Source organism: Ips typographus, linkage group LG8 (genome assembly GCF_016097725.1).
Source record: "Ips typographus isolate SLU linkage group LG8, UJ_Ityp_2.0, whole genome shotgun sequence".
Classification (NCBI taxonomy): domain Eukaryota; kingdom Metazoa; phylum Arthropoda; class Insecta; order Coleoptera; family Curculionidae; genus Ips; species Ips typographus.
Window position 1 is genome coordinate 4,557,931 of NC_138429.1, and position 23,078 is coordinate 4,581,008.

At 36.5% G+C, this 23,078-nt stretch overlaps 5 protein-coding genes across 9 annotated transcripts; 2 read left to right on the forward strand and 3 right to left on the reverse strand.

Moving 5' to 3' along the window:
• Positions 1-5: 5 nt before the first annotated feature.
• On the reverse strand, positions 6-2,306 carry sgll (sugarlethal). 2 transcript variants are annotated; one of them, XM_081984702.1, is made up of 7 exons: positions 1,563-2,306; positions 1,176-1,486; positions 936-1,092; positions 709-808; positions 590-643; positions 331-530; positions 6-276 (listed from the first exon to the last, which is right to left on the reverse strand). In XM_081984702.1, the coding sequence occupies exons 2-7, from the start codon at positions 1,264-1,266 to the stop codon at positions 114-116; spliced, it is 765 nt and encodes a 254-aa protein (XP_081840828.1). In that variant the 5' UTR covers positions 1,267-1,486; positions 1,563-2,306; the 3' UTR covers positions 6-113. The 2 variants fall into 2 exon arrangements, with proteins under 2 accessions (XP_081840828.1, XP_081840830.1); XM_081984704.1 differs by having other exon boundaries at positions 1,176-1,212; positions 1,563-2,305.
• A 127-nt stretch (positions 2,307-2,433) lies between these two features.
• LOC145732427 (uncharacterized) lies at positions 2,434-7,322 on the reverse strand. Its single transcript, XM_081984686.1, has 5 exons — positions 7,036-7,322; positions 6,861-6,978; positions 5,416-5,624; positions 2,998-5,360; positions 2,434-2,860 (listed from the first exon to the last, which is right to left on the reverse strand). Exons 1-4 carry the CDS (start codon positions 7,134-7,136, stop codon positions 3,914-3,916), a joined length of 1,875 nt encoding a protein of 624 aa, XP_081840812.1. The 5' UTR covers positions 7,137-7,322; the 3' UTR covers positions 2,434-2,860; positions 2,998-3,913.
• Positions 7,323-7,489: 167 nt separating this feature from the next.
• On the forward strand, positions 7,490-8,959 carry TORIP (Torsin interacting protein). The gene is made up of 3 exons (XM_081984693.1): positions 7,490-7,650; positions 7,698-7,831; positions 7,961-8,959. The coding sequence occupies exons 1-3, from the start codon at positions 7,648-7,650 to the stop codon at positions 8,871-8,873; spliced, it is 1,050 nt and encodes a 349-aa protein (XP_081840819.1). The 5' UTR covers positions 7,490-7,647; the 3' UTR covers positions 8,874-8,959.
• A 645-nt stretch (positions 8,960-9,604) lies between these two features.
• Positions 9,605-11,400, reverse strand: LOC145732796 (uncharacterized). Its single transcript, XM_081985289.1, has 5 exons — positions 11,337-11,400; positions 10,632-11,279; positions 10,443-10,580; positions 9,812-9,946; positions 9,605-9,759 (listed from the first exon to the last, which is right to left on the reverse strand). Exons 1-5 carry the CDS (start codon positions 11,398-11,400, stop codon positions 9,659-9,661), a joined length of 1,086 nt encoding a protein of 361 aa, XP_081841415.1. The 3' UTR covers positions 9,605-9,658.
• A 3,519-nt stretch (positions 11,401-14,919) lies between these two features.
• Positions 14,920-21,825, forward strand: LOC145732422 (uncharacterized). 4 transcript variants are annotated; one of them, XM_081984679.1, is made up of 7 exons: positions 14,920-15,107; positions 15,480-15,686; positions 15,768-17,375; positions 17,432-18,223; positions 18,279-18,632; positions 18,697-18,818; positions 20,975-21,079. In XM_081984679.1, exons 1-6 carry the CDS (start codon positions 15,023-15,025, stop codon positions 18,795-18,797), a joined length of 3,147 nt encoding a protein of 1,048 aa, XP_081840805.1. In that variant the 5' UTR covers positions 14,920-15,022; the 3' UTR covers positions 18,798-18,818; positions 20,975-21,079. The 4 variants fall into 4 exon arrangements, with proteins under 4 accessions (XP_081840805.1, XP_081840806.1, XP_081840804.1 ...); XM_081984678.1 differs by lacking the exons at positions 18,697-18,818; positions 20,975-21,079 and adding an exon at positions 21,256-21,825 and having other exon boundaries at positions 14,921-15,107; positions 15,768-16,143; positions 16,351-17,375; XM_081984680.1 differs by lacking the exon at positions 18,697-18,818.
• Positions 21,826-23,078: the final 1,253 nt, after the last annotated feature.

Below are 23,078 nucleotides of genomic sequence, written 5' to 3' on the forward strand. Positions count from 1 at the left end.
TCAAAAAGGCATTATAACTTTATTATCTTTAAAATTTCTAAAATGCTTTATCACCACTATTCAATAAAATATTACCCAACAAAATCAAAAAATAACTATCAGGAATGTTAGACTTATGGAGATAATCGTTCATAAATCCATCCATCATCTCCTTGTTTAGATAAAATCCCATCAGGTTCTCCTTCTTTAGGTCGCCTGAAACGAATTCGATCATGGATGCGATCTGTTTGACCTTGCCAAAATTCGATTGTATGTGGTTTAAGCAAATAAGCCCCCCTAAATTAATACTCAACTAATAAACATGTAATTTAAAAAAATCCTAAATAATACCATAAAGGTGGACGCGGAACTTCGCCTTCTTTATATTTGGCTTTTAATTCCATTTCTTTGGCAGCCAATACTTCGCGACCTTTAATTGGCTTGCTTTGATCACTGCAAAGGGAACCTATTTGACTCTGATAAGGCCTTGATTGAAAATATTTATCAGCCACATCAAAACTTAGCTTTTCAATATTTCCTTCAATTCTAACCTATCATATAGAACCAGCAGGTTAAAAAATATTGTAAAGTTTTAACAGTAACTTCTTACTGATCTGCTGAAATGTTCCCAGTAAAATGTTAATGCTGCTTTTGGGTTTTCTTCCTAAATAATAAAAACACACACATTTGCCTGGAGTTATGGTCTTCAGTTTTATGTAGGAGACTTACCAGTTCCTGACCTTTCCTACTTGTGTAATGAGTAAAAAATTGGAATCCCTGTTTACTAAAACCTTTTAGTAAGACAAAACGACCAGATGGGACTCCATCCCTCATAAAAAAATACACAAGAGAATTAATTGACTTAAGTTCTCCCCACTATGTTTTCTATTATTAAATGTCCATAAATAGGACTTTTTTGGGGTTGTGGTTTATATTAGATAAAATTGGGTCCTTACTTGGTGCAAGTGGACAAACATACAGCATTAGGTTCTACAGTGCGCTTATCATTTTGAATTAGTTCAAACCATTTTTCAAAAAGTCCAAATGGTTCTTTTTTATCAATATTCTCTTCAAGAAATAAGTTTGTTTTGTTATTATAATCATGCCTCATACCTAAAAGGTTTGTCTAAAGCAATTAAAACTGTTAACTACTATGATAGAAACTTCAAAAAACAACAAGATTTAACTGAACTTACCTCCTATGTCCATACTGAAAAATAGTCTTGGAATTACCTGCAATAACTGTAATTGAAACTTGTTGTTCCCTTGACCTTTCCTTATAAACATAGATTCTAGTTAATTATTACTTTGCTTTTATATCTTCAGATAACCTTCAGTATTACAATGCTTTATAATTCTATAAATATCACTTTATCATGTTTTGTTTACTAATAGCATTTAGTCTATGCTTAATAGTTAAGCCTGGTTTATAAAACAAAAATCTGGTGGTTAAGTTAAAAGTGGTTAAAGTTCCTTTTATCAGTTTAAAGAATCTGCCCTAGAAAGCCTAACAAATAATATAGAAAGAGATCGGTAGATTTATTTTTTCTATGCTACAATGCTACAGGTGCTTTCACACTTACCAAAGAGATGTAGAAAAATTAAAGAACTTGTAGGTAGATTGGCAAATTGTTAATTCCTGTTTTCTATATAAAATTAGATCAAATTTGGAAAGTTAGGAAACACTTTTCAGTTCTACAAGCTACAATTTAAATTACTATTGCTTTTATCACCACTGTTAAAAATTGTTATATTGTTTATTATTCTACAATATTTGAATTATTTTGATTCAGTGAAAATTGACAAATGAGGTTATGTAATCTTTCAATTCTTCTTCTTTTTGTTTGTGAAGGAGTCTGAAGGACTATTCGCCGGTTTTTTACGCTTTACCAACATATTTTCTTAACGTAATTTAATTAGCAATAGACAAAACGTTTTACTTAACACAAACTCAACATACTACAACCAGTGTCTTCCCTACAACAAGTCACTAACAAGTGGGACATGAGTTTTTCTGTTGTCCATTAACGCACGCATTTCCATTATCAGGTGGACAGGGACAGCAAGGTGTAACTACAGGCACATAGACACAGGCTTGGGGGACACAAGGTACAGGGATGGGTTCACAGGGACACGGCGGGGGCGGAGGACAAGGACACACGCTAACGGGGACACAGCAGCTTGTCGGATAGCACGGTTGGCAGATACAACCGCAGTCTTGGTTATTTTTGTTATCGTTTCCCATTTTTTAACTAAAAATTTTGAAAATTTGGGCCAAAATGTTGACAGGTTTTGAAATAACAAATCTTGTTGCTATAGTTTTGTGTTGCAGGTTGCAGTTATAATTTGTTTCTAGTGCCTTCTTTGTTGGAGGTATTTGCAGCATCAACATTTTTAATTTTTTGAGTAACTAACTTTTTTACTTTTGTATAATAATTAATGAAATATAAAATACACAGGCAGAACATAATTGTATTACCAAATACCATCACAACATTTACACAATTTTAGGTTCTGTACTACTGGTTTTTGCGCAGTAATCACTTTTTCCCGTTCGAACAATTTCCATTTTTGTTAGTGTTGTTATTTGCTGTTGGAGGGCAGGGACATGGACAAGGACAGCATGGCTGGATAAATAGGGGCTGTCCAGGTAGTTGCGTGTAAATTATTTGTTCTGGCATTCCGGGCAGGCAATATGGAACGTACTGAATGGGATAGCAAATATCGTCGGACATTTTGTTTTAATTAAAACAGAAAATTTTGAGAGAAGGCCTAAAAATTTGTGCAGTCAGAAATTTGACGGACGGTTGATTTTAATAATAAAACTGGTAACATGTACAGGTCAGAAAAGGTATTGTTATTTGACTTGTGGTTTTGGTTTCTTTCTAAAAGCGCAAAAGTTTCTCTCTAAGGCCCAGTTGTACTACAGTGGTTCAAGTCAGAAACGTCACTTTGACAGCAAGGCAATTCATATGTCACAGTTCAACTGAACTAATCTTTGAACTGTGATTGTACAACCGAACCTAAAAGTTACTGTCTATTAACTGTTGAGTTGAAAAATATGCAATGAATAATGTAATCTTATGGCGTTAGTGCAAAACCAACTTATTTGCATCTTGCTTTATCAAATGCTACTGAAACAGTATGGCAATAAACTGGATTTGCATTAAAAGTGCCAATCGAAAACGCCACACGATAGTGTATATGCAAATACCTTTTAGTTATATTACAGGATTAATATTTTTAACAATGGTTTAGTATAAATCAAACTTTATATTACAAAACTTCAAAAATTACAGACAAGAATTAAATAATAAAATTAATTATCAGTTGTATATGCAACACGGCAAACCGAAATCATAGGCACCCTCGACAATGACAGTTAGTTCTGTCATTAGTAGTGAACGTCAACTAAATAATGTGCGTCTATTTCCTTCTGTTTAATACAAATAAAGAAGGGTGGAACTATACCTATGAGCGTATTTGGTTGCCTATGATAAAATCGTGCATTAAAGTAAAACAATTGAAAAATCAGGCATTAATGCTTCGAGCAATGAATAAAACAATATGGCAGAAAGGAGCAATAGCAATCAAAGAGGGGGACAAAAATCGTTCAGTATGGCGGCCGTAAACTGTCAGAAACTCAGTGACGATAATCAAGTTTAGTCAAACTTAAATTAGTTGGGGGTGGGACTCATTAATGAACGATTTTGCATTCAAAAAAATAACTGTCAAATATATTTCCCCCTACTTTTAATTATCGAAAAAAAAAATTTTTGGATTCTCAATCAATCAATCATTCCGATACATACCTATAAATTAATGTAAAAAAAAGGTAAGTAAATAAGAAGAGGTAGATAAAATTTGTAATGTAACGAAAAAGCTGCACACAAATAATTAAATCAAACAATTTTTGAGAGAGAGAGAGAACAATTTATGAGTAATAATATTGTTCTGCGCTCATAAAATTTCTTTCTGGAGAATTTTCTCTTGAACTTGGCAGTGATTCAGATAAACACTTGACAAAATCTCCATTAGAACCAAAACCTGAACTAGTGCTGGACGCTCTACTGTTATGTTCAGCCCTTTTGGACATATTAATGTCTCCTCCAAAAATATTACTATTTATAGGTGATAAGTACTGAGGAACGTTTACCGGGTTGACACCAAATCGTTGTGGTTGTTGGTTTTCGTTAAAGTTTGACCAAAATTTGTTGTTAGAAACATTGGAGGAAGAAACATTTAATTTGGAAGGTGATAGAAGGGTACGTGTAGGGCGCTCCACAGAGCAATTTATTGACGACGGAGCTTTGAGTACAGTAAATGGAGTGAAAGCAGAATGCATACTTTGAGAACTGAAGTTTTGCCGGAAAACCGGCTCAGTCATTACAGGTGAAACACTTCTATGACCAGTACAGCCACAATAAGAAGAATTAAGTCTTTGGTTGTCAAAATTTTGTGGCATGTTATCTTGCTTAACCCAATTAGATGAGGGGGCTGGGTAAGGGCTAAATGAATTGACCATGTGACTGTTATTCATAGAATTTGTAGAAAAGTTAGGCCTGATATCGTTAATTAAACCACCAATATTCAAATCACTAAAATGCTGATTCAATTTAGTTTTCTTGGCAGGTTTAACATGTATAGAATTGGCAGTGACTGGTGACTGTTTTCTAGGAACAGCAGTCTTAAAACTCTCTTTAGAATCATTTAAATCATCTGAATCACTTTCATTTGCTACCACACTCCTGTTGTTTTTAATAGGCTTTAAATGGAACTTATTTTTAATTTTTCCTGAATACTCAATGCAAGTTGTGGCGTAAATATAACTTAAATAAAGTGCACTAAACACATTTAAAGTTTCAAAGTATAAAGCTACATCTGACTTAAAGTGAGTAACTGAAAGTAATCCACTTATCAACCAAGCACTAATTTGACTTAACTTAGTAAACAAATTTACCTTTTTACTTGGTACAACAAATAACAAATCAATTAAAAGACCTATCATACTGACAAAAGTTTTGTTGGAAGCCTGAGTTCCTGGGTGATGAGGTAATAAGTATTTAATCAGATCATTAGGAACATTAAGAATAGAAAGGGTAAAATTGTTTAAAAACATCACATTTTTAGGCAGTAACATATGAGGTAGAGTTGATTGAGGAATAGTTAATTCAAATCCACACACACTACACAAATTATAAAATGCCAGTAACATTAAAATTACTGAACTGACATTCAGTTTACTCCTGATTTCTGAGACATTCATGTGTTTAAAACTTTTCAACCTGTTACCAAATATCCAAGCATTTTGCTTCCTTATGGTCTTTTTTACAATCTTTGCACAGGTGTCACAAAGTCCATAAGTTTTCTCTAGTTGTTCTCTGAATTAAGTAAATTACCTAAGAATTAAGATTCTAAACTGTCAGTAATACTTACTCATAATGCTTAATTTCTATATCATAATTCTTCTCATTCATTGGCTCATAATTGGCAAGTTGCAACACTTTTAACTCCTGGTTTCTGTTACAGTCATTACAAAGACCATTGTTGCCAAATTTGGGTGTAGAACTGCGGGACTGTGACATATATTTAGTATTAAGATTGGAGTTGCATTGGGCTTCAATTGGTTTGTTATAGTCTCCATCCTAAAATAAGTTCATATTAAGTAGATTGTGGTGTAACACCCTTTTTATTCACATTCAATAACATAAACTCAAGAAATTTACAGTATCAAAATTGGTGAAAGGCTACTAAATGGTCAGCTAGATACAGGATAGAACATATGAGCCAGCAAACCAGCTTTTAGACAGTGGAGGTGGTCGTGGGTCTCAATAAATTATCAAATATTTACTAATAATAGTGTTGATATGTCTATCCTGTATAATGTCACTATGGAAGAATTGCCGTCAACAATCTAAGCTCCATACAATTTATATTTTATGAGGAAATCAATAGTAAACATATGCTGAAGCCCAAACCCCAAATATTCACCAAAACCTCATTCAATCAAAATTAGTTCTAAAATTTCCTACAACTCCATTATGAGTTGGTAAATTGAGTAAATTCTCCGCAAAAATGGTAATGGAAGTGCAAGAGATATAGAAACATACTGATTCACCTCTTGGTTGATATTAAAAACTAATTTATTAACAACAAATGACTCAAAATTTTGATATAAAAGCTCCAGAAAACCACAGAGGCATGTTCAGTCAGTCAGAGAGTCATATACAGATAGTTGGGTGGTTAGGATAGCATCAACCTTAATAATAAAGGGCAGTCAAAAAAGTGTGTATTTCAAAAGTGTTTTGAACAAAATTTGGTATTATTTGTGAATCTTAAAGCCTGCTGAAGGTAACAATTATTACAATTATTTTCATGGACCTTCTCTTTATTTTTATTTGATTGGATTTTATAGTTTTCTTTGTAATGTTTTCAAATTTGTTAGGGGTTTTGGTTTGGATGAATTTGATACCTTATCCACACTGATTGATAAAACATTGAAGAGTTTTATCATTTTTTATTGAGTCTGGAGTATAGGGTTTTCAATTTTTTATGTTTGAAATAGTCTCAGTAAGTTTTCCTTAAAAGTTTAAATCCTATTTATATTATTACCACACCTGACCTATCAATTAAAAATATGCTCCCTTTCAAACCAACATCTAAAAAACTTCAAGAGAAGAAAATTAAGCTTATTACACTGGTGCTAGGAACTTCAATTAAAAGTGACCCAGAACCCAGGAAAAGAAAGTAAGGAAAATTGAAATAAATATTTGGTGATCCTGGATCTGGACAGACAAGGCAGAATATTGTTGTCTTCACAATAGTACAACATTCAAATGAATTAAATACCAACTTTAGTTCATATTTTAATGAAAACTTACCTTTGTAAATCCATTGTACTGAAAGCAGTAGTGACATTCAAAACTATTTCGTTGTGAATAAAGGACTTTGCAGTTCTGATTACAGAACCAACAGTTTACACTCAAATGAAACCCATTCCTAAAATACAGTGCAATGTTTATAGAATGGGCAGAAGTATTAAAGAGTTACATTTACCTGGATATAAAGTAGAGATTTAACACAATAGTGTAGATAATCAGAAATGCAATTGTAAAAACTAGCAATGATGAGATATTTTCAGTTAAAAAGTTCATCATAACTTTTTGTTGACTATTATAGAAAAAAAACGAAACTGCTTTTGCGTAATATTAACTGAAACCTGCTTTTTTAGATGACTTTAAACTACTAAGAATAGTATTTTCTAGCTTAAAATGTTGAATTACTAAAATTTGGCGGCCAAGGCATCACATCACATCACATAACCCCTAACTAGACTAAACAAACATAACCTCACAATTCAAAATCATAAATGGATGACTAATGACACTTTCACGTCATTTTTCTAACTAAAAACCGGAAATCGGTCACGTGCTCTTATATTCTGTATAACTGATATGGTCATGTGATAATTGATAAATTTTCACAAATCAAGGTTATGTTTTCTCAAAATCTAATCTAACCTCAAACCATTTTTGTAGATAAACAAAGCTTTAAACCCCCCTTTGAGGTTTTTTAATTTGATTTTTATTTGTTTCTTTGTTGGGGATCTTTATAACATGAGCATTTTATTAAAGTTTTCTTAATTTGTCTGAATCGTTTTTTTTTGCAATGGTGAGTGTATATAATTGATTATTACAAAACTTATTATTATATTTCAGACTATTGGCAAACCAGAGGCTTCCAGTACTCCTACTGCAGGATGTCGAGTCAAGGGCAGGAAAAGTATAAGACATACTTCTTCAGTTGAAAGTCCTATTGATGGGCCTAGAGTCGGGCAGCGCTTGTCATCTTTGTAAGTAGATTATCAAATAACCATAAACAGATTTAGATACAAATCTACTTGGTTTGAAATATTACCAATTTCTAAAGGTTAAAAATGTTCTTAGTGTATTAGTTAGGTATCCCTCTTTTGTCAATTTAGATCTCCAAAACAATCATCAAGGAGGTCACCACAATATACTAAAGGAGAAAATTCCCTGTCTGCTTCCAATTCTGAGGAGGAGTCTGACGAGTATGCAGTATCAACTAATGATGAGTTACTTAAAAAAAAAAAAAAAAAAAAACCTAAGAAAAACATTTACAAACTCTCAGAAAGGCAGGTCAATTCTAGAAGCCCTCCCGTATACAGATCAAATACTTTACTCACAAACTTCCAGATTTTGGTTTTAATAGGTTTTCTTAGTTTCTTTGCAATTTTACTGTGTTATACTTATTGGATAACCCCTAACCCAAGTCCAAATGATAAACATAAAGTTCTTTACCAAACATTTAGAAGAATAGAGAAAAACTTTAACAAACAAGATGTAGATTTTTGGCGAAGCATCCGCGTGAATATTGAAGAAATCACTGCTTTAAAAAAACCAAGCACCATAATTTTTCTTTATGAAAATAATGCCAAGAGCACAATGAAAGAGATTTTAAACGAAGTGGCAAACGCGGCACTGTGTGAGTTAACGGAGTGTAAAAACGAGCCTATACTTATACCAGGTTCCAGTTTAAACTCCTCAAACTTCATCGATAATTACGGCATCCTGATTTCTACTTATCGCGGACCATTAACCAAAAATGGTGTCTTAATTGTAGAGAACTTGGAACGAGTTCCTGGTAAAGCGGCACAGGCGTTTCACAATTTTTGTGATGATTACGATCCTGTGGTGGACAAGGCTTTGATACTATTTACACTAAAAGTTGATAAATTACCTAGTAATGAATATCCACCTTCCTACCTTCGTAAAGTATTATCGAAAGTTTGGAGTGATATTAAAATGGAAGACAAATTTAATCCTTTATTTTCCCGAATATCGGGAACAGTACTATTAGTTCGACCTGAATAACTGTAAAAAAATAACTGATTTTTAAGTCCAAATTATCCAGTATAGTTGAATGTTACGTAATATAGTATTCGTAATTATTATTAAAATATTGTTTTCTTTTACCATGTACAGGGTCCCTATTTTTTTTCTCAAAAATCGAGTTCACCGCAACACCTATCTTACTTCTTTTCTATTTATCATATACCTTTAGATGAAAAGTTAACGAAAACAGAAATACATGGAATTAAAGTTTTGTGTTTTAAAATCACAGTTTATTACCAAGTTTTATTATTTACTTTTGATGATTTAGGAGAATCCCCATAGCTTTTGAATTAACGTTTTTTTCCTATCTGCAAACAGTCGCCCCAACCCTGAATATTCGGTGGTTACCTGTCAAGTTTAGTTTTTAAGGATCACTGGCATGTTCAAAATAATTCTAGAGAATTTTAAGGCGATTAGGATATTTGTAGAGGGATCTGGAAAGGTTTTAGTAGTATTTAGAGTCTTCTGGTATTTTCAAAATTACACTACGATAAGGCTTTTGATGGCGATTATAAAAGAAAAGTTTAGCATCTTAAAGGCCTCTGGCAATTTAAAACATTAGGTTTACGAAGATTTGAGTGATCTCTGGCTTTTAGGTTTTATTTGGAAAATGTTTTTTTTTGCATTTTTCGGCAATCACAACACAGGTCTGCCTGAGATTTACGCGTAAGTAGGTCGACAATTTTTAGGAGTAAAATAAAAGGTATAAGAAAAGACTATAAACTTTTAAAGTACTTAAAAAAATTAAACTCATCCCTTACAAATTAGGCGGCTGCGGCAGCACTGGCTTCCTCAGCTTCCACCCAGCACCACGGGTACCAGTACCAAAACCACCAGCAGTCGCTGTCTTCGCTATTGAGGTCAACTGCAACCCAAACCACATTATTATAACATTTTTCTTAAAATTTGTATTCTACCTGTAGTTGTCGCAACAGTCGTGGTAACGGATGACGTTGTCTGGGGATTGGCTGTAGTTGCTTCCGTAGGAGATTCGTTCCAGCACCATGGGTACCAGTACCCCCACCACCAACAGCCACCGTTATCTGGTTCGACTTTAGCACAAGAATGATGTAGGTTAAGTGAAAACTAAACTGCACGCCAGCTCAACCGCGACAGTGATTTTTTTGGGTCAACGAAACGACAGATTTTGATGCGGTTTAGACTATCATTGAGCTTAATTTAATAGCTCTTGGATGATGGAAAAAACTCTGACTTAAATGAACCGCCATTGTACTATACAGGGTGGAAAAGAAGCGGGTGCAAAAAAGTGACATTTTTAAGTAGTCCCCAATTGATCAATAATTTTGTTTAGGTTTGTTTTAACATAAGGAAGTGTTGCTGAGGTCAATATCTCAGGACGTTTTTTATGCTACACACCAACTTGAGTCGTTCTCTAGATACTTCTAATATACCATCTGTATGCGTCCCGGTTGACGTGGCGAGTAGTTTATAATACTCAATAACAATATGATCTCTCACATTTCAGTATCATAATTTGCACACTTGGTCAAGTTAATGCGTTTGTTTAAAACATCAAAAAAATGGTACCTGTGGTGGTTCCCCCTTCAGTCGTTGACTCGGTTGATGGTGTGGTTGCGGTCACCACTTCAGTGGTCGTGGTTGGGTCAGCCCAGCACCATGGGAACACAGTCGACCACCACCAACATCCATTGTTACCAGGATTAGCTATTCAAATTTTATTTTGTAGAAAAGTAACAATGCTTGTAGGTGACTTACCGGTCGTGGTATCGTCTGTAGCTGTTGTAGTTGTTGGGTTGCTGGGTGTTGTTGTTTCAGTGTCAGTAGTAGTGGTGGTCGGTATGGTTGGGGTTTCTGTAGTAGTAGTAGTGGGTGTGGTTGTGCTTTGAGACGTAGTAGTAGACGTAGTGGTGCTCTCAGTAGTAGTAGTAGTAGGCGTTGTTGTAATCTCATTGGTAGTAGTACTTTCTGTAGTAATTGTAGTAGGGGGCATAGTTGTAGTTTCAATTGTTGTACTGGGCGTTGTCGTAGTAGACGTAGTGGTGCTCTCAGTAGTAGTAGTAGTAGTAGGCGGCAGGGTTGTAATCTCATTGGTAGTAGTACTTTCTGTAGTAGTTGTAGTAGGGGGCATAGTTGTAGTTTCAATTGTTGTACTGGGCGTTGTCGTTATGAGAGGTGTAGTGACTGTAACTGTAGTCTGCGGTTCCTCTGTAGTAGTTTCATTATCCCATCCACGCCCATCACATCCAGCGCTATCGTCTTGGTCGCAAACAGTCAATGTAGGATTCCAGTATAAGCCAGAAGGACACTGCATTTTATAGGCTATTCCATCAGCGCACTGCCAATAGTGAGTACAGTCGCTGTCGCTGAAATAGGCCTCCGTTGTTGTAGATGAAGGGCATGGTGCTGAATTGTCCTGGTGATAATTAATGCTACCTTATTTCAATTACATAAGGTACTTACGAGCTGGTGACGCCAAAACACCCCCTATAAACAGTGAGGTGGCGATCAATAAAGCGATACGCATTGCGTGTGCTTTCTGTCACAAACTGTCATCACGTGTTTGTTTCGCATTTATAATATAGTCAACACTTCATAACAGTGATGACGTTGCTAAACTTAACTAACATTTGCAGCTTCATAACCACCGTAAATAGCAAAAGGACTTTTAAACATCACGACAATACCCACTTCAACAACATATACAGGCCCGAATTGATAAGATCGTTTCTACATATAGTGTACCAAATAAGAAAAAAACTCTAGTCTTGATTATTGAAAAAATTACAAAGGCACTAGTTTAGTGAAAGCTTAATTTTACAAATCACTACGATTTAATTTTTCATGTAAAATAAGTTTTCTGCCTCTATTACAAAGGGGGCTACAATTTCAACTATATCACCCTGTATTTATACTGATACTTCACAAAGCAACAGTGGACCTTCTTGACTCATTTTAAATCAGAAATTCTGCCAGAGGTGAATCAAATTATATTTTGTTTTGACATAGCAATTATGGTCTAATATTGACGCGATAAACTGAAAACTAAATTATCTAGCAATTACCAGGAAAATCCATCATTATTTCAATTAATCCGCGTATTTTATAGTTTTTCCTCTTAATTACCTTTAAATTCAGATAAAACTGTTGATAACAAGTTTTAAATTTTTTTCGGAGAATACTCCAAGAGTTGATAACAATCCACGTTATCTTTATAGATTTTATTACGAAAATCTACCAACTTGTTTGTCTTTTAGAACAATTCTGTCTCTATTAACAAATACGAAATTTGTTATATTTAGACGCTTACGATCTATGTGTTTTTGTGAGGTATTTAGTATTCTATAATGAACAGGTAACAAAACAGAATAACGTTGAAAAACTGCAGAATTATCATGGTATTGATATTTATCGTTTTCCACACAGATTAATTGCGACAAAATTTGCCTTTTAATGCCAGATTTTTATATTTTGGAGGATTAACGACCCGATCCATCAATTATTGGTTTTAACTTCTAGAAATATTATTTATCATTAATATTAAGTTACATTCATAAAATCCTTTGTGAGACACAACGAAGGTTAAATTAGGGCAAAGCAGAGCTCAATAAAATGCCAAAAATTAGTCTTTTCTAAAAAAAATAACATGTTAATTTTCTCATGTTTAAATTATGTTAATGGCGCAAATCTAAAGATATTATTTAAACAATTTGTAATTTCCCAGTAATTTACTGACAATTGTCAAAATAACTGTAAGAAAACTGCGTTAAAGTGTAATTTTTGCAAATTTCGACAGTTTTGACATTAGTAACAAATATCACGTGGTTTTGAAGGAAAATTTATCTAAAAAGTCGTTTTGTATCGACAGCAACAAAATTGTTTGTCAAACGCACTTGGAGTATAAAATTGAATGTTGTAAGCACATTTGTGGAATCTTTATTAAATTTTCTCTCTAAGAACATGAAAAGACACTACAAAATTTGATACAGTTAGGGAGAAAGGCGGTATCAAACTTTGAACTGCCAGAAACACATTCTGAAAGGACAGTCAGGGACAAAATCGCCTATAAAACCGACTTGGAGTGAGAAAATTACTGTTTTAAGCACATTTTTGGAATCCTCATTAAATTTCCTATTGAATGACATGGAAAAACATTACAAAATTTGATACAGTTAGGGAGAAAAACGGTATCAAACTTTGAACTGCCAGAAACACATTCTGAAAGGACAGCCAGGGACAAATTCGCCTATAAAACCGACTTGGAGTGAGAAAATTATTGTTTTAAGCACATTTTTGGAATCCTCATTAAATTTCCTATCGGATGACATGGAAAAACACTTCAAAATTTGATACAGTCAGGGAGAAAAACGGTATCAAACTTTGAACTGCCAGAAACACATTCTGAAAGGACAGTCAGGGACAAATTCGCCTATAAAACCGACTCGGACTTAGAAAATTACTGTTTTAAGCACATTTTTGGAATCCTCATTAAATTTCCTATCGAATGACATGGAAAAACGCTACAAAATTTGATACACGCAGCGAGAAAAACGGTATCAAACTTTGAACTGCCAGAAACACGTTCTGAAAGGACAGTCAGGGACAAATTCGCCTATAAAACCGACTCGGACTTAGAAAATTACTGTTTTAAGCACATTTTTGGAATCCTCATTAAATCTCCTATCGAATGACATGGAAAAACATTACAAAATTTGATACAGTCAGGGAGAAAAACGGTATCAAACTTTGAACTGCCAGAAACACATTCTGAAAGGACAGTCAGGGACAAATTCGCCTATAAAACCGACTTGGACTGAGAAAATTACTGTTTTAAGCACATTTTTGGAATCCTCATTAAATTTCCTATCGAATGACATGAAAAAACATTACAAAATTTGATACAGTCAGGGAGAAAGGCGGTATCAAACTTTCAACTGCCAGACACACAGTATTTGTAATTTACCAGTAATTTACCGATCAAATCTAGTAAAGTAAATTAATTTACGCACAAATGGGTCTGTAATGTTTGTTTACGTCTAGGTTACCATGGCGGAAACCATGATTTTTCTCCCTAGGGCGGTAAAGTAAAAATTAACATCCAATTCTTTCTAACAATGACACTTTGTCAGTTAGTTTGATTGACATGTTAAGCAACTAACATAATAACTGTGTATTGTTGCCGGATAATGTTTACTGGCGGTCAAATTTTTTAAATAAAGTTTAATGAGCATGAATACGATTTTAAACGTAAAAACGTTGGGGAACGTCAAATTTATACTGTCAGAGTTCAAATGACAACAAAATAATGTTTACAAATAGTAAAAACTGTTAGACCCTAATAAATAGAGCTTTGAACTTGAAAATCGTCTGGGACGTCAAATTCAAGCTGTCAAATTAAAAAAATTGAGTTTTATAATTATTAAAGCAGTCACGTGACCCAAAAAAATTGAAATGATCACCGGGTATTTTTACGATCCCATCCCTAGTGATGAATATAGAACCCGTGTTAAAAAAAAATGAGAAGACTTAAATGGGGAAAAAACCGTAAATCGTTCGACAAATTTACTAAGTCAAAGAAAATGTTGCTATTCTTTGTTTACCAAGTTTATGTGGGGTTTTTTGAAAGCTTAAAGTTTTCCATTTGTTATCGAACTCTATAAGTATTTCATGCACCTTAAGCCTGAATAACCTCGTAATAAACTTGATATTTGAAAATTTTCCGTCTAAACCTTTAAATCCAACCTCCTGCAGTTTTTCTGTTATCGCATATCGTCAAAACGGAAAGAAACTGTTTGCAGCTTCAGCGTAACACGGTTTTTAGGATCGATGACGTAGATTTAGTTGGGGTACATGATTTTCATTCAAACCAATCAAAAAAGGTGTGAAAAATTACAAGATTTCAAGCACTGGCACGCTAATCCTGTCTTGTTTTAAAAGATTATGAAAACTTGGAAGGATTTGTTCGAAAACAAAATGAAAGATTAAGATAGACTTAAGAAACGATTACCATAGATAAAAGGGTTTAAATAGTTAGCAAAAACGACAGTTTTGCTCAATGTTCGACGATATCGCGTCTTTTAAACACGGTAGAGGTGTACAAAGAATAAGTGTGAAAAAATCAAATAACAACCTGACCGAGCTAATAGAAGATGCTTAAATTTTTCGCGGTTCTTATAGGGACCATAGCTTTAGCATGGGGGACCAATGGAGATGACATTGGTGCCGGACCTAAACGTAAGTTTTTTTTATGTCAATGAAGTGCAATGTATACAAATGTATACAAAGTTGTCCAGGGTTACTATTATTTGGCGGATGTCCAGACCCAAAGTCGAAAGATTTACTTAAGCCTTATTATACTGGAATAACATCATCTAAATGACGTCATAGCTTATCACTCGAAAAAAATAGTGTTAAAGATGGCTTTAATGATCCATAACAATGACAGATTAATCTTCCAGCATTAATTCACCGGAGATCAAATAAACATTAAATTTATAATTTTATCTCGATTACTCCGTTAATTCAATAACAATGACTTTAAATTACGAAGGATTTAGAGTTTAATCGAATAGTTACGATAATAATAACACGTCATATTTCCGACAGCTCCTTGTCCGTCGGATTGGTCCGAACAAGCCTATTTTGCCACCAACAACTGCGCTTATTTCTGGCAATGTTCAAATGGGGTACCTTACCTCCAACCTTGTGCTCCTGGTACTCATTGGGAGCAATCATTATGGACTTGTGTTCACATTGCCGATTCTACTTGCACTGGAGAGGGTTGGTCTACCACAACAGAGGCGGCTACTAATGGTAAGATGAGAAAATTTTATATAAAATGAAATAATACCCTCAAAATGAAAACACTTGTAATATATTTTGCTTATGCTTAAGCGCCAACAACTAGCACTACAACTTCAAAGCCAACTACAACAACGACTACTGCAGCGCCTACTACAACCTCAACTACTCCAGAGCCAACTACGACCACATCAACGACTACGGCAGCGCCTACTACAACTTCAACTACTCCAGAGCCAACTACGACCACAACGACTACCGTAGCACCTACTACAACTTCAACAACTCCGGAGCCAACTACGACCACAACAACGACTACAGCAGCTCCTACTACAACCTCAACTACTCCAGAGCCAACTACGACCACAACGTCTACCGTAGCGCCTACTACAACTTCAACAACTCCGAAGCCAACTACGACCACAACAACGACTACGGCAGCGCCTACTACAACTTCAACAACTCCAGAGCCAACTACGACCACAACAACCACTACGGCAGCGCCTACTACAACTTCAACAACTCCAGAGCCAACTACGACCACAACGACTACCGTAGCGCCTATTACAACTTCAACAACTCCAGAGCCAACTACGACCACAACAACGACTACGACAGCGCCTACTACAAACTCAACAACTTCAGAACCAACTACGAACAGTACAACAACCCGAAGGCCAACTACGACTACTGCAGCGCCCACTACAAACTCAACAACTTCAGAGCCAATTACGACTACTGCAGAGCCCAGTACAAACTCAACAACAGCAGAACCAACTACGAACAGTACAACGACCCGAAGGCCAACTACGACTACTGCAGCGCCCACTACAAACTCAACAACTTCAGAGCCAATTACGACTACTGCAGAGCCCACTACAAACTCAACAACAGCAGAACCAACTACGAACAGTACAACGACCCGAAGGCCAACTACGACTACTGCAGAGCCCACTACAAACTCAACAACTTCAGAGCCAATTACGACTACTGCAGAGCCCACTACAAACTCAACAACAGCAGAACCAACTACGAACAGTACAACGACCCGAAGGCCAACTACGACTACTGCAGAGCCCACTACAAACTCAACAACTTCAGAGCCAACTACAAACACTACTACTTCAGCGTCAACCACAATTACAGAATCGTCTACTACTGAAGTCGATTCAGTTCCAACCACAGACGAACCTTCTATACCTGGAGAATGTCCACCGATAGATGGCGATGACTCCGTTTACATTCCGCACGAAGATTGCACCAAGTTCTGGCAATGTTCCAATGGGGTACCAATCGAACTTAAATGTCCTCCCGGTTTGCACTTTAATCCTGTCCTAAATGTGTGTGATTGGCCTTGGGATGCAGGCTGCGATCCCAGTTCTATTGGGAGTACCGAAGAAACTACAACAGCAGAAGTAAGCACTACAGAATCTGTTACGGAAGGACCAGTAGAAGAATCCGATACAGAATCTACCACAGAAGCGGAATCAGAAGAAGAGGAAATAGTATCGTCAACTACAGAAGCCGGAGAAGAAAGTACAACAACTGATGTAACATCTACACAAGCTACAGAGATTACAACACCGGCAGAAGATTTAGTAACTACAGACGCTGGTGAAGATGGAACCACCACTGAATCAATCATCTCTACTACAGACGCTGTAGAAACCACAACCGCTCCTGTATGTGTTTGCACTTGCGGTAAGTAAAACCAAAACTTTATCTAAGAATTTGTCTAATATTAAGGAATATCACAGAACCTGAAGCGACTACCAACACAATTTGGACCACACCAGTTCCCACCACCAGTATCCCAGAAGCCACTACAACGGAATGGCCCGGAAATGGTGATGAGGGTTCTGCAGATGACGAGGATGTAGGTTCTTCTGAAGATGATGCTACTACCACTGAAGTTCCTGAAGATACCACCACTACAGCTCCGGAAGATGAGGGTTCTGCCGATGATGAGGGTGAACAGATTCCGGAAGATGACGCCACAACCACTGAAATTCCTGAAGATAATATTAGCACCACTCCACAGGAAGACGTTACAACTACTGAAATCCCTGCAGATGATATTAGTACTACTACAGGTCCACAAAACGACGCTACAACCACTGAAATCCCTGAAGATGATATTAGTACTACTACAGCTCCACAAAACGACGCTACAACCACTGAAATCCCTGAAGGTGATGCTACTACTACCATAGCTCCGGAAGATGATATTTCCGTGGATGACACTACTACAACGGAAGTGCCTGAAGATGATGTTTCCACCACTATAGCTCCTGAAGGTGAAGATGAAGAAGCAGGTGTAGTTGATCCTTCAACCACTGAAGCTCCTGAAGATGATGTGACTAGTGTGGCATCAACCACTGCGGAGCCTTCAGATACTACTACTGAAGAGGCAACCACACCCAGCGAAGCTCCTATAACTACACCCACGGAACCACCAACGACACCAACTGTGCCACCTACTACCACACCAACTGAACCGCCCACCACAACTACTAACGAGACAAACTGGCAAACTAGCTGTGATGAACGTACGTACAATTTCTTTTATCCTATTTTTGTTGTTGTTGATAATTCGTATTTCAGTGGCATATCAATGTCCGACCGTTGACGGAGAGTTTCCGGTTTACATTCCCTTGGCCTACTGTGGTGGTTTCTGTCAGTGTTCTAACGGCATAGCCTACTATCATCCTTGCCCCAACAGCACCGAATTCAATCCAACCAAAAACGTTTGCGATTGGCCGTGGGACGCGGGTTGCACTGGTATTCCCGGAACAACACGTCCAACCACAATTGTCGACCCGACTACCACAACAGAACTAACAACAGCCGCTCCTAACACAACAGTCGCTTCTACTACCACAGAAGTGCCCAAAACGACGGAGGCCGCGCCCACCACAACAGAGACCACACCCACAGTTTCCCCCACTAACAGCACCGGTAAGTATGAACGGTTATGATTGGTCGAGGCATTTTGTGCAGGGTGGAGCGCGATTATTTGCAGAGCCGTTATATAGTTTGGCGGGCGTGCAGCCTTTCATACGGAACATCAACGCCCTCTTCACTTGGGTGCTTGGTGGTCGTGTCGAGAACGACGAAAATTAGTACAATGGTTTTTATTTTGAGGTATTTACGGGTCGGGTCGCGTTTGTTCTACTCGGGCTGTATATAAATGCTTTACAGTGTGTTTTTTTATGTAACTATACAGGATGGACTAATCTATATTATCCACCCAGGTGTGGAAAACTTGAAATTATTCATATGAACTCAATGATAAGAAGGAACGATTAAACCTCTCATAAGTTAGTTGGTCCACGACCAACCAATAATGCACTATACAGTCGTATCCCAGTGGAAGAATGTTAATGACCAAGTACATACCACACTACTTTAGTAATTACCAATTGCTTCCGAGCAGTTTTTGACATTTTTTACGGGAAACTGTGTCGTCACCCCTTGAAACGTCGTCAATTGACATTTGATTGACCGTGGTAAATACATATAGCTCAAGAGCTGTGTCAAGCTGTCAGTCTATCAGAGGCTAAAGTGACAAGCTAATAATCAGGCCATTTTTGTCCGTTTGCAAATTTCTATTATTAAAATCTTCTAGCCAGTCTGGCATGAATGGTTGGGTGTTATATTGGCCAACACGTCTCTGCCTGGCCGCACACAGCTTGGATCGTCCGCTATTCCCAATCTGAACAAGTGCTGCTTTGTCAAGCAGTGTTCCGTTCTCATTCTCATGAGAACTTCATTAAACCACGGAACCTCCGGAAAACTCTGTCCTGCTGCAGCATAATGTCTGCCCCGAATCTGGAAAGAGTCTCTCCACAACTCGTCGTGACTTCTTCTTATTGTTTTTATTATTTCTGGTTGCAGGTGATAGCTACATGTTTTCATTTTTCTTGGGATGTTTAACATCCTCCCCCAACTGCGCAACTCTGTCAAGAGTTGACATTACACTGATCTCCGCAAGTTGACATTACAACGTCAGTACCCTCGTGGTCGTAGGCGGTAACGCTGGGCTGCCTTCAGAAATAGCGCTGGTGTGCGCACCATGGCGTTTTGTCTAAACGCGACCCTGATGGTAAGTCCTCGAAAATTGCAGAGTTTGGTGTTACTTACTTACTTTCCGTGTCTGGCTCACCATTTTCAGATTCTATACTTCCAAAAATCAGCCACAAAGGTGGCTTTGTCATTTGCCTTATTGAGGTCCTCTCTTGTGCAATTTTCTCCTATGTTCGGACAGATTGTCCAGGTGTTGGTAGAGTTTTGGACCGTGCCACATTCACACAAGTCATCTTCCCTCTAGCCCCATCTCTTTAGGTTCTCTGTCATTTTTCCAGTTTTTTTCTTATTTTTTTTTTAATTTGGATTTTCCGTGTTTGGTCCAAAAATGCGTCTATGAGGACTTACCATAATTGTATTGAGTTTGACATTTCAGTTGTTTTAACGGATTTCAATTTGATTTTGATACTTTTATAAGAAATATTCGCTTCTTCCACTGTAATTCCTGTTGAATATTAGTTCGGTTAGTGATACGGAATCATGTCGCACACTACCTACTAGAAATAGTACAGGCTGTCAAAACGACCAGTACAAATTTGCCGCCAGAAAAATTGAAGCATAAAATAGAAACAGTATCGACATAAAAGAATATCAACTTTTCCTTTCACTTGGCATTAGTGGTAATAATGGACAGTGGTCGTGGATAAAGTATAGTATTACCCTCGTTTTTTATGGCCATTAATTCACGGGAGATTTGCGTCCCTTGCCTGCGGCTCGTGATGAAAACATCCCCTTAGGGATTAATGGCTATCATATATTCAAAGCTCGTTGAATAATATACTATTAACTATCTCAACTGTCCAAAAGCGTCACCTAATTCAACACAAGTCATTGATTTGAAATGATTCTCTCTTTTTACCGTTAATTTGATGTGGTATAAACATCAAATTAACCTATTTGGATTTTATTATTCATGTACCAGTGTTTTTTTTAACTCGTGATATAAATTTTCAGGTTCAAGGTTAGATAATGTTTTAATCTAGTACTTAAAGTGTTAATAATCACATTAGTGTTAATTTTAAAATGATCTGATAGCCACTGAATTTCATATTACGCCTTAAAAACGCACTAAAACAGGTTCAGGTAAGTTATGGATATACATTACAATGTAAATACCTTTCACTGCTTTGATATCATGTAAATACCATCAGTCATTTTTCAATACAGTGAATTATAAAAAATTAGAATAAAACAAAATACGTTTCGTGTTTCAGGTCCACAAAGCAAATAGCGCCTCATTAGAAAACCAGAAATACTCTTTTTTAAATCTAATTTGTAATACAACTCAAATAAATCTGTGCACCAGTTTCGTCAACCAATCGACGTTGTTTCAGTTTACGCACCCTTCAAACCACCTGCGGATGTACAGAGTGTCCGAAAATTTTGAGGGTGACCATTGGATACTCGGTAACTTCTTAGTACTGTTTCCGAGTAGCCCATGATCACTCACAAATCTGAAACAACACCCTATAATAACTAACGAGTTGTTTTACAGATGCTAGCACGACGACCTTAGCCCCATCTACGGAAGCTGTGGACCCTCTCTGCGCAGAAGATCCAACCGGAACTTTTGTGAAAGTTAGAGAAAATAATTGCCGTGAATTTGTGCTTTGCATTAAAGGCACTGCAGGAATTGTACAATGTCCAGCCGGTCTGGAGTTCAGCTCCAGTATAATGGCGTGCGTGACGCCTGAACTGGCACAGTGCAACAACTCAGCAGCTACCACAACCATCAGCATCACTACCCCAGAACCATCAACTGAAGCGTCCTCTACAGCATCACCAGTTGCGGCTATAGACCCCACCTTAGCTTGTCAAGAAAAGCCGAGCAGTGTGTTCTTTGTGGCAGTACCCAGCGATTGTACCAAATACATCTTTTGCTTAGCTGGACAAGCTACAGAGATGGTTTGCGATGAAGGTAGATATTTCAGCTCTGAAAAGAATACATGCATAAACAGTATGGAGGAGGCAGGTTGTGCAAGTTAAAAACTGACAGCTTTTAATAAATTAGTTCCTATTATTAATTGTTATTGTATAAAAAATATATTATTTTATTGAAAACTGACTACTAGTAATGTTTGATTTTACCTTAGAGTATTTTACATACCTATTTTAAAGGGCACCAGAGAAAGAAGATATATCCAATAATGAGTATTATTATCTGTCTAAATTATTTCTCAATTCCTAAATCTTTTTCATCAATCCCAATCTTCTGACCGGTTTTGCCGTATTACGGCTCATCAGAGAGGCTATATAGGGCTTGATAACCAAAGAACAAAACCTTCATTCCAGTATTGGCGTTTCAAGTTACGATCGCAGCGCCAGTTGAACTAAAATCGGGCAACAAGTTCCTAACCTAACATTGTAAATAATGTGACACTGCCACTTTCATATTTATGAAACCAGTCACCGCCCTCAGTACAAGAAAGCCTAGAATGTTACTTTTAATGGCGGCGTTAGCGGTTTTCGTTTTGTACACAAACCTATGCAGATACAGTAGAAAATAATGTTTTTTTTTATTTTTTCGTGTAGTTGATAGTGAAAAATCAAAGAACGCTTCATTCCTGATCCAGATATGTATAGATATGGCTTTTTATACCCAATAAAGTCCAGCCAAAGCAAGTTTGGTTAAAACCCTTTGTCCTGGAAAGTACAACAAACTAATGTGAAAACTGCTCAATCAAAGAAAATTTGGAAATCCTTGAAGCTAGGTAAGCAAAACTGGTAAATGGGTTTTATATTATTACCAAGACCTTTCTTTTAAAATGTAAATGTGCCAATGGAACTTCTAAAAGCTGTCCTGTTTCTTCAGAGTACATTTTTGTTGCTCTCAAAATGCAGGCGGCCTCAAAATGTAACTCACATACCTATGTATGTACGAGGCAATAAGTTTACTGAATGAGAACGCATATTGTACTTACCATTGAGTATTGTGTTGGAGTAAAATCATTCCAGTTCAAAGCTTTCAACCACGGTTGGGTTCCAGCAGGGTCTTTTGGAAAGTAAAAGACTGACACTTTTGGGCCTTTCACCAAATTGCTTTTACAATTTGGCAAACAACAAGTGGACGGCATATTGTAGAGGCAATAGAATTTAAGTTAAAAAACCAACAACAAATTATAGAACAATGAAGGAACAATAACAATAGTGATAACACAATAAAATCAACACAAACTACACTTTCACTAGAACAATAAACATATAAACAACAATATATAATAGCAAACAAAAATTACTTTGGCAAGTAATCCCAAGTCTTGACTTTAAACCGTAAAAATTAATTTAATCATCGAAAAACTCAATTTCCACAATACAAAC

Coding starts and splice junctions, on each gene's coding strand:
- sgll (XM_081984702.1), bottom strand. CDS start 1,266: ATGTTTATAAGGAAAGGTCAAGGGAACAACAAGTTTCAATTACAGTTA. Junction 1,093..1,175: donor TTTCAGTATGGACATAGGAG/GTAAGTTCAGTT, acceptor CAAACCTTTTAG/GTATGAGGCATGATTATAAT. Junction 277..330: donor GTTCCGCGTCCACCTTTATG/GTATTATTTAGG, acceptor GTATTAATTTAG/GGGGGCTTATTTGCTTAAAC.
- LOC145732427 (XM_081984686.1), bottom strand. CDS start 7,136: ATGATGAACTTTTTAACTGAAAATATCTCATCATTGCTAGTTTTTACA. Junction 6,979..7,035: donor AATCTCTACTTTATATCCAG/GTAAATGTAACT, acceptor ACTGTATTTTAG/GAATGGGTTTCATTTGAGTG. Junction 5,361..5,415: donor ATAGAAATTAAGCATTATGA/GTAAGTATTACT, acceptor TACTTAATTCAG/AGAACAACTAGAGAAAACTT.
- TORIP (XM_081984693.1), top strand. Junction 7,832..7,960: donor GGGCAGCGCTTGTCATCTTT/GTAAGTAGATTA, acceptor TTGTCAATTTAG/ATCTCCAAAACAATCATCAA.
- LOC145732796 (XM_081985289.1), bottom strand. CDS start 11,400: ATGCGTATCGCTTTATTGATCGCCACCTCACTGTTTATAGGGGGTGTT. Junction 11,280..11,336: donor TGTTTTGGCGTCACCAGCTC/GTAAGTACCTTA, acceptor AGGACAATTCAG/CACCATGCCCTTCATCTACA. Junction 10,581..10,631: donor TACAGACGATACCACGACCG/GTAAGTCACCTA, acceptor AAATTTGAATAG/CTAATCCTGGTAACAATGGA.
- LOC145732422 (XM_081984677.1), top strand. CDS start 15,023: ATGCTTAAATTTTTCGCGGTTCTTATAGGGACCATAGCTTTAGCATGG. Junction 15,687..15,767: donor AACAGAGGCGGCTACTAATG/GTAAGATGAGAA, acceptor CTTATGCTTAAG/CGCCAACAACTAGCACTACA. Junction 17,376..17,431: donor TGTATGTGTTTGCACTTGCG/GTAAGTAAAACC, acceptor GGAATATCACAG/AACCTGAAGCGACTACCAAC.